Below are 12,654 nucleotides of genomic sequence, written 5' to 3' on the forward strand. Positions count from 1 at the left end.
TGCCAGGAAGGGTGGTTAATCCCATTACTGGCTGGATGCTTCAGGCGGGCCGTGGAGGCGAGATCTGCAGCCAGGTGTAGAAGGAAAGGGAAACTGCGGTTCTGCTGGTTCTGCTCTGTTCAGTCACTTAGCTTCTGGGGTGGTCGAACGATTTCTCTATTCCGTTTTGTGACCAAAAAGTATAAGTCGCAAAGCTGGCCGGACAATGAAACTTATCGAATGGTCTAGTATTAAATATCAGTTTCAAAATAAAAGCATCAAAAATGGTAAAAATGTTGGAATCAGTCTATGAAATAAACGGGAGACAAAAATGTTGAAAAGGAAGAAAGCGCGCGGAAAAAAACATGATCTTAAGACTAGAAGAACTTAGATGTTTCTGTTCTGTTCCGGTTCTGGCTTCTGGCTTATCAGCCCTGTTGGTTTAGGGAGGCGTGTTGTTGAGCGTGCCTGAGAAGCCTTCAGAAGGAAGGAAAAAGGGAAGAAGAGAGCCTCTGGCCTGCGCGCCAGGGTTTTGAATTTGGGAGGCAGGGCCAGAAACGCCCAATCCGTGGGGATTTGAGGTGTTTTACGATTGGAGGTAATTTGCATGTCCCAATGAGCTCTGTCTATGCAAATATCAGGGGCGTAACTTTATTCTGGTCTCTGGAGGTGTTCTTAATGCTGAATTAACAACAAAAGAGGTTTCTATCAAACAAAGTTATCAAAAAGTTTGTACAACCCTATATGTGAGTGTGAATCCTGTATGTGGCACATAAAACGCTTCCCAAAGTCCACATAAACACAGAAAAGCAATTCTCCAAGCTTTGACGTTTACACATGATTATTCATGGATTTTAACCTCAAAGTAGTTGTGAATCTTCTTCTGTTAGGAATAAAGGTTTGATTACACACACGTTATAGTAGATCATTTTTCTTGGAGCTGTGGAGAGATGTTTTACATGTTAGATCCAATTACAAAAGTCCTGTGTTTTAAAACATAAGAAAAGTTATGAAGGGTCACATGTTTCAAACAAAAAAGTATGAGTGTCTGTCGGGAATGCTTGGACTCTCCAGGGGGTCAGCCTGCTGGAACCAAGACTCTTTTGAAGATGACAGGCTAAAGTTAACCAGAGTTTCAAATGCAGAATAGTCAGGTTTCTGGCCCGGTTTAATGACTTACATCCGAGTAAAAAGGTAGGGGTTTCAGCCCACTTTATGGCCTCCTTCCTGAAAGGGGAACTCTGTTATCTTGAAAGAGGCATTCCACATGAAAGTTGGGTGACCACATGGTCAACACAGGTTATCACAGTTGTTTCCAAGGGTGGAATGCTACAGTTGTGATCATTACCATGGTTGTCAACATTACTATGGTTGTGATCATTACTATGGTTGTGATCATTACTATAGTTGTGATCATTACTATAGTTGTGATCATTACCATGGTTGTCAACATTACCAAGGTTGTGATCATTACTATAGTTGTGATCATTACTATGGTTGTGATAATTACCAAGGTTGTGATCATTACTATGGTTGTGATCATTACTATAGTTGTGATCAATACTATAGTTGTAATCATTACCAAGGTTGTGATCATTACTATGGTTGTGATCATTTCTATAGTTGTGATCATTACCAAGGTTGTGATCATTACTATAGTTGTGATCATTACCAAGGTTGTAATCATTACTATGGTTGTCAACATTACTATGGTTGTGATCATTACCAAGGTTGTAATCATTACTGTAGTTGTTATCATTACTATGGTTGGAAAAATTACTATGGTTGTTATCATTACTATGGTTGTAATCATTACTATGGTTGTTATTATTACTATGGTTGTGATCATTACTGTAGTTGTGATCATTACCAAGGTTGTGATCATTACTATGGTTGTGATCATTACTATAGTTGTGATCATTACTATAGTTGTGATCCATACCGTGGTTGTCAACATTACTATCGTTGTGATCATTATTATAGTTGTAATCATTACTATAGTTGTAATCATTACTATAGTTGTGATCATTACTATAGTTGTGATCATTAGCAAGGTTCTAATCATTACTATGGTTGTTATCATTACTATGGTTGGAATCATTACTATGGTTGTTATTATTACTATGGTTGTAAAAATTACTATAGTTGTGATCATTACTATGGTTGTGATCATTACTATAGTTGTGATCATTACTATAGTTGTAATCATTACTATGGTTGTGATCATTACTATAGTTGTGATCATTAGCAAGGTTGTAATCATTACTATGGTAGTTATTTTTACTATGGTTGTAATCATTACTATGGTTGTGATCATTACTATGGTTGTTATCATTACTATGGTTGGAATCATTACCATGGTTGTTATTATTACTACGGTTGTGATCATTATTATGGCTGTGATCATTACAATGGTTGTCAACATTACTATGGTTGGAATCATTACTATGGTTGTTATTATTACTATGGTTGTGATCATTACTATTGTTGTCAACATTACTATCGTTGGAATCATTACCATGGTTGTTATTATTACTACGGTTGTGATCATTATTATGGTTGTGATCATTACAATGGTTGTCAACATTACTATGGTTGGAATCATTACTATGGTTGTGATTATTACTATGGTTGTGATCATTACTATGGTTGTAATCATTACTATGGTTGTGATCATTACTATAGTTGTGATCATTAGTATAGATGTGATCCATACTGTGGTTTTGATCATTACTATGGTTGTGATCATTACTATAGTTGTAATTATTACTATGGTTGTAATTATTACTATAGTTGTAATCATTACTATGGTTGTGATCCATACCGTGGTTGTGATCATTACTATAGTTGGGATTATTGCTATAGTTGTGAGCATTACTATGGTTGTGATCATTAATATGGTTGTGATCATTACTATGGTTGTGATTATTGCTATAGTTGTGATCATTACTATGGTTGTGATCATTACTATGGTTGTGATTATTGCTATAGTTGTGATCATTACTATGGTTGTGATCATTGCTATAGTTGTAATCATTACTATGTTTGTGATCATTACTATAGTTGTGATCATTAGCAAGGTTGTAATCATCACTATGGTTGTTATCATTACTATGGTTGTTATTATTACTATGGTTGTGATCATTACTATGGTTGTTATCATTACTATGGTTGTGATCATTACTATGGTTGTGATCATTACTATAGTTGTGATCATTGCTATAGTTCTGATCATTACTATGGTTTTGATTATTACTATAGTTGTGATCATTACTATGGTTGTGATCATTACTATGGTTGTAATCATTACTATGGTTGTGATCATTACTATAGTTGTGATCATTACTATGGATGTGATCCATACTGTGGTTTTGATCATTACTATAGTTGTGATCATTACTATAGTTGTAATTATTACTATGGTTGTGATCCATACCGTGGTTGTGATCATTACTATAGTTGTTATTATTGCTATAGTTGTGAGCATTACTATGGTTGTAATCATTACTATGGTTGTGATCATTACTATAGTTGTGATCATTACTATAGTTGTGATCATTACCAAGGTTGTGATCATTAATATAGTTGTGATCATTACTATAGTTGTGATCATTACCAAGGTTGTGATCATTACTGCCACTAGACGGTCAAGTGGTTATGGCTGCGGACTCACAGTCAGAAGGTCATGGGTTCGTATCCCGCTCAGGAATAGTCCACATGAAATAGGGCTGCACGGTGGCGCAGTGGTTAGCGGTCTTGCCTCACAGCGAGAAGGCCCCGGTTCAAATCCCGGCTGGGGGATTTGGGACCTTTCTGTGTGGAGTTTGCATGTTCTCCCCGTGCATGCGTGGGTTTTCACCAGGGACTCCGGCTTCCTCCCACCGTCCAAAAACATGCTTCATAGGTTAATTGGTGACACTAAATTGTCCCTAGGTGTGTCTGTGAGTTTGGATGGGTGTTTGATTGAGGCCCTGCGACAGGCTGGCGACCTGTCCAGGGTGTACCCTGCCTTCGCCCATCAGTAGCCGGGATAGGCTCCGGCACCCCCGCGACCCCGAAAGGGACAAAGCGGTCCGGAAAATGAATGGATGGATGGTGATCATTACTATGGTTGTGATTATTGCTATAGTTGTGATCATTATTATGGTTGTGATCATTACTATGGTTGTGATCATTACTATAGTTGTGATCATTGCTATAGTTCTGATCATTACTATGGTTGTGATCATTACTATAGTTGTTATCATTACTGTAGTTGTGATCATTACTATGGTTGTGATCATTACTATGGTTGTAATCATTACTATGGTTGTGATCATTACTATGGTTGTGATCCATACCGTGGTTGTGATCATTACTATAGTTGCGATCATTACTATAGTTGTGATCGTTATTGTATGGTTGTTGTAAGAATTGTAGCTTGAGCTAACCTTTATAAGCATTACATCACAGTGTATCTACTGAATGTTTTGAATCTGTGTTATTGCTGTGTTGAGACTGCTCATGTTGACAGAAATAAGTTGTGTTGCAGCATTTCATGGTTTTTTTTTTACCCATCAGCCTGTCCACCCTTTTGCGCCACCTGCTGGAGCAGGTTGGACTGCCAGAGCTGCAGCTCCCAGCAGCCTCTGCTGAGCATGGACAGCAGTCGGTGTCTGGTGGTCTGTCCTCCTGGGTCATACCAAAGCAACGGCACCCAATGTCGCCGTAAGTATGGCAGTCATGTGACCTTAAATAACACCACCAGTAACTGCTACGGCAAAGGAAACTAGACAGATATGAAATATTTTACACCAGCCTTTGTTGTTTAGTATGGTTGGTTAATTCCTGCAGGATCAAGTTTCACAATAAGTTTGAAATCCTCTTGTTCACTGCTGTAATCTTCAATGTAGTGAAGCTTTAGCACAATTTCAATATCATTTCCCTCACGCATGCAGGTGTTCATCATCATCTCCACGTCATCATTTGGTGTGCATAAGGAGCCAATAGCTGAAGCACTCTCTTTCTTCACAGCCAAACACAATCAAACTTCTGCCTTCAAATACAGTAGAGTTCGTATTCTTCCGCATTTTGGACATTGCGCCGGCCCTCCTCCACCCCGTTCTCCTCCTGGCTCTTCCATCAGCGCGGTCCTGCCTTACCACCATCAGTGTCTGGGCTCTGGGTCTCTAACCTGGTCCAAGTGTTGCTCCGGCTTCCTCTCCCTCTTGTGCAGTTTGTTTGAGGGGGGATCTCTTTTACTGCCCAAAGCGTTCATCAGCAAGCAAGAGTTCTCCAGCCCAGAGCCCAACCACCGAAAGACTCTTATTTCATGCTTCACAAATAACTTCACAATGAATCTCTCAGTTCCACTTCGAGTTCTCTCCTTATCGAAATATCTATAGGTATAGAAATGTAGAAATGGACTGGAAAAAGGTGACTTTCCATGTGCTTTGTCAAAATGGATTTAGCTTAAAGTTCCTGCTTTTGAAATAGAGAGTCTAGCAGTGCATTTTCATGGTGCTTTTAGTTTTAGTTTTCATTAAAACAATATTCTCCTGGTGTTTTTAAGAGGAAACCAGCCCATCAATGAAGGCCTGGCCATTTTCTTTATCCTCTCGTAAAGTTTTCAACGTGAAGAGGTGACGAGAAACTTTGATCACAGGTTGTTGCATCAGAACTTCAGTTGAAAAGAATTGGATTTTGAGATCTTTTATGTGAAACATTGCAAATTGTAACAAATAATCTTCACACACAGTTACAACATAAATTGTTATGATTGTTGTGCAGTCTTTTTCTTCTTTGAATCTAACTTACTTTGAAGTTAACTTACCTGGATCTGAGCTTTCTTCTGAGCAGTTTTAGTTGAGAAAACAATGTTTACAAAATGTCAAGATTTTATCACTTCTCTCAGTTTTTATCAGTCGTCATTTTTTTGTGAAACAGTCGTCGCCATGTTGGAAGCAGAAATCGTCAGTAAGCAGTGACTGTTCCGAGTTGGTCTGAGGCCACATTCCTATGGCAACCATTCTTTCCAGTCAGGTGTGATCATGCTAAAAGACCACACCCTTTCCCCTAAAAGCACTTCAGGAGAATCTGTCAATCAAACGCTTCAAACATCCAACAAGAGATAAGATGCTTTTAATGAGGCATCCTGTTGGTCAATTAGTATTTTAATAATAAGTAATATTGCTTGCGCTACAGCAAAAATTTAAAAAGCAAAATAAAAAAATCATGTAAAAAATGTATCAGAGCAAGAATGTTTATTCTGACCAACAGAATGACAAACAGTTGTTTATTCCTCTATAGGAGTCTATTGGATCATGTGCTCCCTGTTTTGAATGTTGTTTACCTTTGGGCTGAGTTTTTGGCCTCAGGTGGGTTTGTCCGTGGGTTCCATGGTGGCTCCACCTGTGTTTACTCACACTGGCTTGAGCTTAAACGTTTGGGGCCCACATTGGAATGTTCGCTGGGGTCAGTGGTCTACACAGTGGTTGTGCAATTATTTCATCCATGCACCATTCCACAATCAGTTATTTAGAGAAAAGTAACTCATGAGTTTGGCTTGTACTGCGTTTAAAAATAATTTCTTTTCATTATTTATTTTGCATCTTTATACAGTGAGAAGTTTAGCAGAAGTGCTAACACAAGTCCTGCCATTTATTTTTATTTTTTTATTATTTCAGGTTCTCATTCGTGAGTGTCCTAAAAAAAAAATTAAAATGAAATGTTATCCTTTTAGATGTCCCTGCATTTACTCCAGTGTTAATCCTCAGTTGGTCATTTGCATGTTGGGGTTTTTATTCTGACTATGCGTTCACAGAGAAGGCCTGCAGGCTGCTATCAATCAATCAATCAAGATACTTTATTACTCCTCTGGGGGGAAATTCATTTATACTTGTTCTTTTCTGGCTTTGCTTTGTTTGAGTTCATGTATCGTTCTTTTATCAGCAAAAAAATGCATTCCATCTGGTTCTAATCACAGATTTCATGAAGTTTGATATCTGTGTATTTCCTTTACCTGCTCATTTGTCTAAACTGCTGAGTTTAAATCTCTCCTCTCATCTGGTTTGTGGATGGAGGTTTGGGAAGCCACAGTAATTGTGTTCTCCCCAGGGCTGCTGGGACAGAGAGCAGATTATCTGCTGGGTGCTGTGAATGTGGATTCATTTCAATCTGTCCTGTTTTATGCAGAAGAGGCTTTTAGGAAACTGCTCTGCCAGGATTACATTTGCTGATAACTTCACACTTCAGGCCACCCTGAAAAATAAATTGCTTTCCGTAGAGAGGTGAGATCAAGGATGTGTAATCCCCTTGTTGGGTGTAACAGTAGAGGGGGGTATAAGTGTGTGTGTTAGGTCGCCCAAATATATTTTGCTAAAAGGCTTTTAACAGGACTGAATTATAATCAGGAAGTTCCTGCCTGCCAGCTTTCCTATGACTTTAGACAGAGCTCATTCATGCTCCAGTCAGCTTCAGAGAGACATGCATGAATATTACATTTAAGGGAAGCCAGGAAAAACCATGGAGGAATTCAAAGTGAAGCTCAACATAAAAATGAAACTTGAGAGGACAGGAGCCTGGAGGGAGCACAAAGAGAGAGCAGTGATGATGATGATGACGAGGATGATGACATGGAAGACCTGTCTGTCTGTCCATCACAGCAGACTTGTATCTTTAGTTCTTCTGTCTTCTTTCATTTATTTTACTGCAATTCAGAATAAAAGCATCTTCAACATGAAACATGAAAGAAAACTTCCTCAAATGAATGTGGAGTTAGAGGTCTGACCCCATGTGTCTGTCAGGTCATTGTGACTCACAACACTAAAATAAAATCTTCGTCCAGATTCTGCCTCTCAAACGTTAAAGGAACACTTTTGATGGATTTCTCAGGTAGCCTCCAATTAGCTTCAAGAGAAAATGGGTTTGAAAATCTGACAGTGACAGTCAGTCAATCCACCATGAATGTCTAATGTTCTTACACAGTATTTGTATTTTATTCCTTATTATTCTTTCTATTGCTCATTTATATTTGCATTGTATTTTCACCCTTTTAAAATGTGTACTCCTCTTCTACTCTGGTTTCTGTTGTATTTCAGTTCTTCAAAGTATATAGATTTTAGGGAGACAATTGTGCCACCTGTCCATAGCCAACAGATGAAAGATAGTCTTTTGGTTAACCCTTTAACACCAGAGCTCCAGTGTTTATGTTGTTTGATTTACTATAACTTTTCAACTGTTAACACCATAATTCTACTGGAATTATGGTGTTAACAGTTGAAAAGCTACAGTATGTTAAATATTTTGTGTTTAAGCGCCACTGGCGACGCCTCAGGTGTTAAAGGGTTAACTCTGTCACATTTGGAGAGATTCTTTTTAATCCCTGTCAAGAAATAAATGAAAATAAAAACCGCACAGAGAAACCTTTCTGCACTGGCTTTAACCATTTTAGCAGCTGATAGGAAGAGCAGCTCGTCTTGTCATCATTTTCAGGCTCTGCACAGACGTCCTGGAGAGCTGAGAGCTGAGTGATTGTTGCAGGATCTTCAGATTCTGCATGACTCACAGAGTTAAATATCTGCATAAGAAAACTTGAAAGTTAGACTTTGAAATAACTTAGCATGTGGTCCAGTAATCTCTGGGGATGTATTCTGAATAAAACATGTTTTAAAACTCTATTATTCTCCATGTAATGATTTAAATAGAACATTTTACTTTGTGTCACACTGACATTTTCTGAACACTGAGCTGCTTGAACATTAAAATCTATGGTGTTCTTAATTCTGAAGAGATTAGAGGTTTGGATGGGCTGCAGTTTCAGAATTACCTGCTGTCAATAGCATGAACTCCATCCTGTTCAAAAAGATACATTCTTACACCCACAGAAAAAAAGATTGAAACATTTTATTCAGCTTTTGTTTGGACTTTTTTCTCCTTCGGTGTGAAAAAAAACCTGTGAGAAGGGCTAATATCCTAGTTGAGATTTTGGCTTTTGTCTCATTTTTAGAAGGAAATGGAAGACAGAGAAAAGTGGAGGTGTTTGTGCACACAGGCGTACACTAGCCGTCTTCTACAGCCTGTATCTCGCTGTGGTACAGGAAGAACTGCATAACTGAAAGCAGGACTTTGTGGAAGAGCGAGAAGATTCTTCCACTCTGGTGTCAAAAGGCGGCACAGCTCTGACTTTCAAATCATAGTAAGCAGTTTAGAAATGTATGTAGAGCTAAAATCAACTCGTGAAGATTCCAGTTGGTTTTTTAGTATCTTCATTTTCTGGACACTGCTTTCTTCATTCCTAAACCTCTGTTGGCATTTATCTTCATTAAAACCACGTCTACCTCACCTTACATTAGAATTCCCTTAGAAAAGAAAAACCTGAAGGTTATAGTTTGTTACTGTAGGAGTCACATGGTTGTGTTTGTGTGTTTGTGTCCTCCAGGCTGCCATGAGTCCTGTGCTGAGTGCGGCGGCCCAGGTCTGCACGACTGCGCCTCATGTTCGGACCCGGCTGCTCTGTTGAGGAATGGCCAGTGCGTCCCAGACTGCGGCGCCGGGTTCTACAGTCAATACGGTGTTTGCTACGGTAAAACTGATGCGCACTTTTTATCCAGAGCTACAATATTCAAAAACAAAAGTTCATCTGGGAAAGTTTGGGCAGTTTATGTGACACCCCCACCAGTTAATGGGTAACATGTAAATCTTAGCCGTTTATGAATCCAGCAGAGATGCATCTGTTCACTACAGTAGAGTTAAGTTTAGACATCCCATAATGCAGTGGTATCTGAAAGTCTGTTCACGGTAGAGACACTGTGGTTGTTTAAATTGACCCAGCTTCCAGGAGCTTGTAATGGCTCGTTTTCCCCAAATCTCAGTGGGCCATCTCCATCACAGGCAATACAGGATGAGGTAAAAGAACAGCAGATACTGTGAACTAAGAGCAGCTGCATTGTTGGTGAAGCGGCTCTGTTTTCAATTCAATTCAATTTTATTTATGTAGCCCAAAATCACAAAGGAATTTGCCTCATTGGGCTTCAAAATATGAAAAATAGTTAAAAACTAAGACTAAATAAAACTGGTTATCCCTGCCCTTAGACCCTCCCTCCTGGTAAGGAAAAACTCCTAAAAAAACCTGAGTCAGGAAAAAAAGAAGAAACCTTAGGGATTCCCACATGAGGGAGAGATCCTATCCCAGGACGGACAGGCGATACCAGAACAGTTAAAGAAAGATTAGCTTCTACAACTACGTATCTAAAAGAGTTCATTCAGATGGAGCTGAGGGACGAATGATGATTAAGTCTACAGTTAAGATGAAGCAGAAGTGCAGTCCACGACCAGGAGGGAGATGACCCAGCAGGAATCACTCTCACTCAGAGATGCAGGATGGTGTCGGGGGCGTGGTCCACGGCCAAGAGTGGGAGCGTGGGCGATCCACCGGGGATCTGAAATCTCTCCCGCTCCCCAGAGGAAAGTGGGAAAGAAGAACAACATGTGAATGGAACTGCACCAACAAAAGCATGGAGAACTAAATACAATAAATAATAAAGAATAGAAGAGAGGAGAAGTAGATGAGAATAGAGAACAGAAACCCAGAGCTGATCTGAATAATAACCATGATAGAAAATCTAAATTTATATTTAAACGCATAAATATTAGTTTATTAATCTAACCTCACAAGGACCACATGAGAGGGAATATTCTCTGATTACTAGCTAGCCTGGCAGAACGCCTGTCCAAAGAGGAATGTTTTAAGGCTAGTTTTGAAGGTAGAAACTGTGCTGGCCTCTCTGACATGAGCTGGGAGCTTATTCCATAGAACAGGGGCTTGATGGCTGAAGGTTCTACCTCCAACTGTACTTTTAGAAATTCTAGGAACTACAAGCAGTCCAGCATTTTGTGAACGAAGTGTTCTGACTGGTTGGTAAGGAACTATGAGATCTCTAATATAGGATGGGGCCACACCATTCAGAGCCTTATAGGTTAACAGGAGGATTTTGAACTTGATCCTGGATTCAACTGGTAGCCAGTGGAGAGAAGCTAACACAGGAGTGATGTGTTCTCTTCTACTAGTTCCTGCTAACAATCTTGCTGCTGCATTCTGGACAAGCTGAAAACTTTTTAAAGAACTTTTAGGGCATGCTATTAGTAAAGAGTTACAGTAATCCAGTCTAGACGTAACAAATGCATGGATGAGTTTTTCAGCGTCACTTTTAGATAACATATTCCTGATCCTAGCTATATTACGTAGGTGAAAAAATGCAGTTTTACAAGCTTGAGATATGTGAGCCTTAAATGATAAATCCTGGTCAAATAAAACCCCTAAGTTTCTGACTGAAGAATTGGAGGCAACATTTACACCATCCAGGGAGACTATCTGATCTGAGAGAGCATATGAGTTAAAACAAGGTCCAGGGTGTGCTTATGACAGTGAGTAGGTTGATTTACATTTTGTGTGAAACTAACATTTTCTAATAAAGCCGCAAATGCGTTTCCAAGACAGTCACTGGAATCATCAATATGAATATGAAAATCCCCTGTAATTATGATTTTGTCAGAAGAATAAAATAATATTTGATAAAAATTCAGAAAACTCAGATAAAAATTCTGAATACGGGCCGGGAGGGCGATAAATATTTATAAATAAAACTGCCTTCTCAGGGAAGCAGTTGGATTTTTGCCTCAGACTGCAGGACAAATGGACATCAGCTCTAAAATGCAAACTGTGGAGACAATTGTTTGAATGTTAGATGCTACCACTGACATGAATATTCTCAAAGTTCTTATTAAACGGTCAATGGGGGCTGCTCAAAGCCTGATCGTGTCTTGTTTTTACTGGAGATGCCAAAAATGTGTTGTTACCGTTCAACTTCTGGCTTCGGACCGTGGTCGGACAGCGTTGTTGTTGCCAGTCTGGACCCGGCTGGCCCGCGAGTGGTAACGGAATAAAAGGGACACCGTTGTTCTTGAACAGGGCTGGCGGCCTCTTTATTTCCTCCTGCACACAACTTTCATTACAGCCCAAAACGTCTGCACTCTCTGCCTTTCAACCTTTGAGTATCAAACAGGACTCAGCGCAAACTCACTATATGCTTATGTCATCACCTGGTGCGCACAGCGCTTAACTTTGCATCCATTGCAACCGCAGTTCTTTACAATACAAACATAATGCAGGGGGGGGAGACAGGGTAAAGCGCTAACACTGTTCAAGAAGGGAAAAGCTGAGGTTTTTCTGCTCTTCTTGTAGATGTTTCTCTGCAGTCCCACCAGGATTCAGGTTGATCTGTTAGGTTTGGCATTGCAGAAACTTACAGCAGGTACAGGTTGACTGTTGGTGGTGGAATGGAGATGAAGGTTTAGCATCTCTCTGGGGCTTTTTGCCACTTTGGTCCCAAAATGAAAAGTCGGCAGTGAGCAGAGCTGACACAGAACAAACAGAGGAAAAAACACAATGATTAGCTGTTCCCTCTTGGACTAACGAGGACCTGATGAAGTAAACAGTAAAGACATCTCCATAAATATGCATAGTTTCTATTCTTAAGAGGTAAGAAGGAACCCCCCCCCAAGACACCCAGACTGAGCTGCACACAACTGAGTTCTTTTTGCAAATAATAATGCACCAAAACAGCCGCTGGCCTTTCAGAGGCTCTTCTGTCCCTTCTGCTCATCACGAGGCCCGGACACACAGAATGGGTTTGACCC

The 12,654-nt window shown here is 39.7% G+C and overlaps 1 protein-coding gene across 1 annotated transcript in view; it reads left to right on the top strand.

Annotated features, from left to right (window-relative positions):
* LOC112139781 (extracellular matrix protein FRAS1) overlaps positions 1 to 12,654 on the top strand; it is a gene marked incomplete at both ends in the record, with an annotated part of 70,565 nt that overhangs the window by 15,997 nt on the left and 41,914 nt on the right. The window contains 2 exon segments of the mRNA XM_024262611.1: positions 4,540 to 4,686; positions 9,398 to 9,541. Of these exon segments, the coding sequence (XP_024118379.1) occupies positions 4,540 to 4,686; positions 9,398 to 9,541 (291 nt within the window).

The sequence above is a fragment of the Oryzias melastigma genome, unplaced genomic scaffold (genome assembly GCF_002922805.2).
Source record: "Oryzias melastigma strain HK-1 unplaced genomic scaffold, ASM292280v2 sc00368, whole genome shotgun sequence".
NCBI classification, from domain to species: domain Eukaryota; kingdom Metazoa; phylum Chordata; class Actinopteri; order Beloniformes; family Adrianichthyidae; genus Oryzias; species Oryzias melastigma.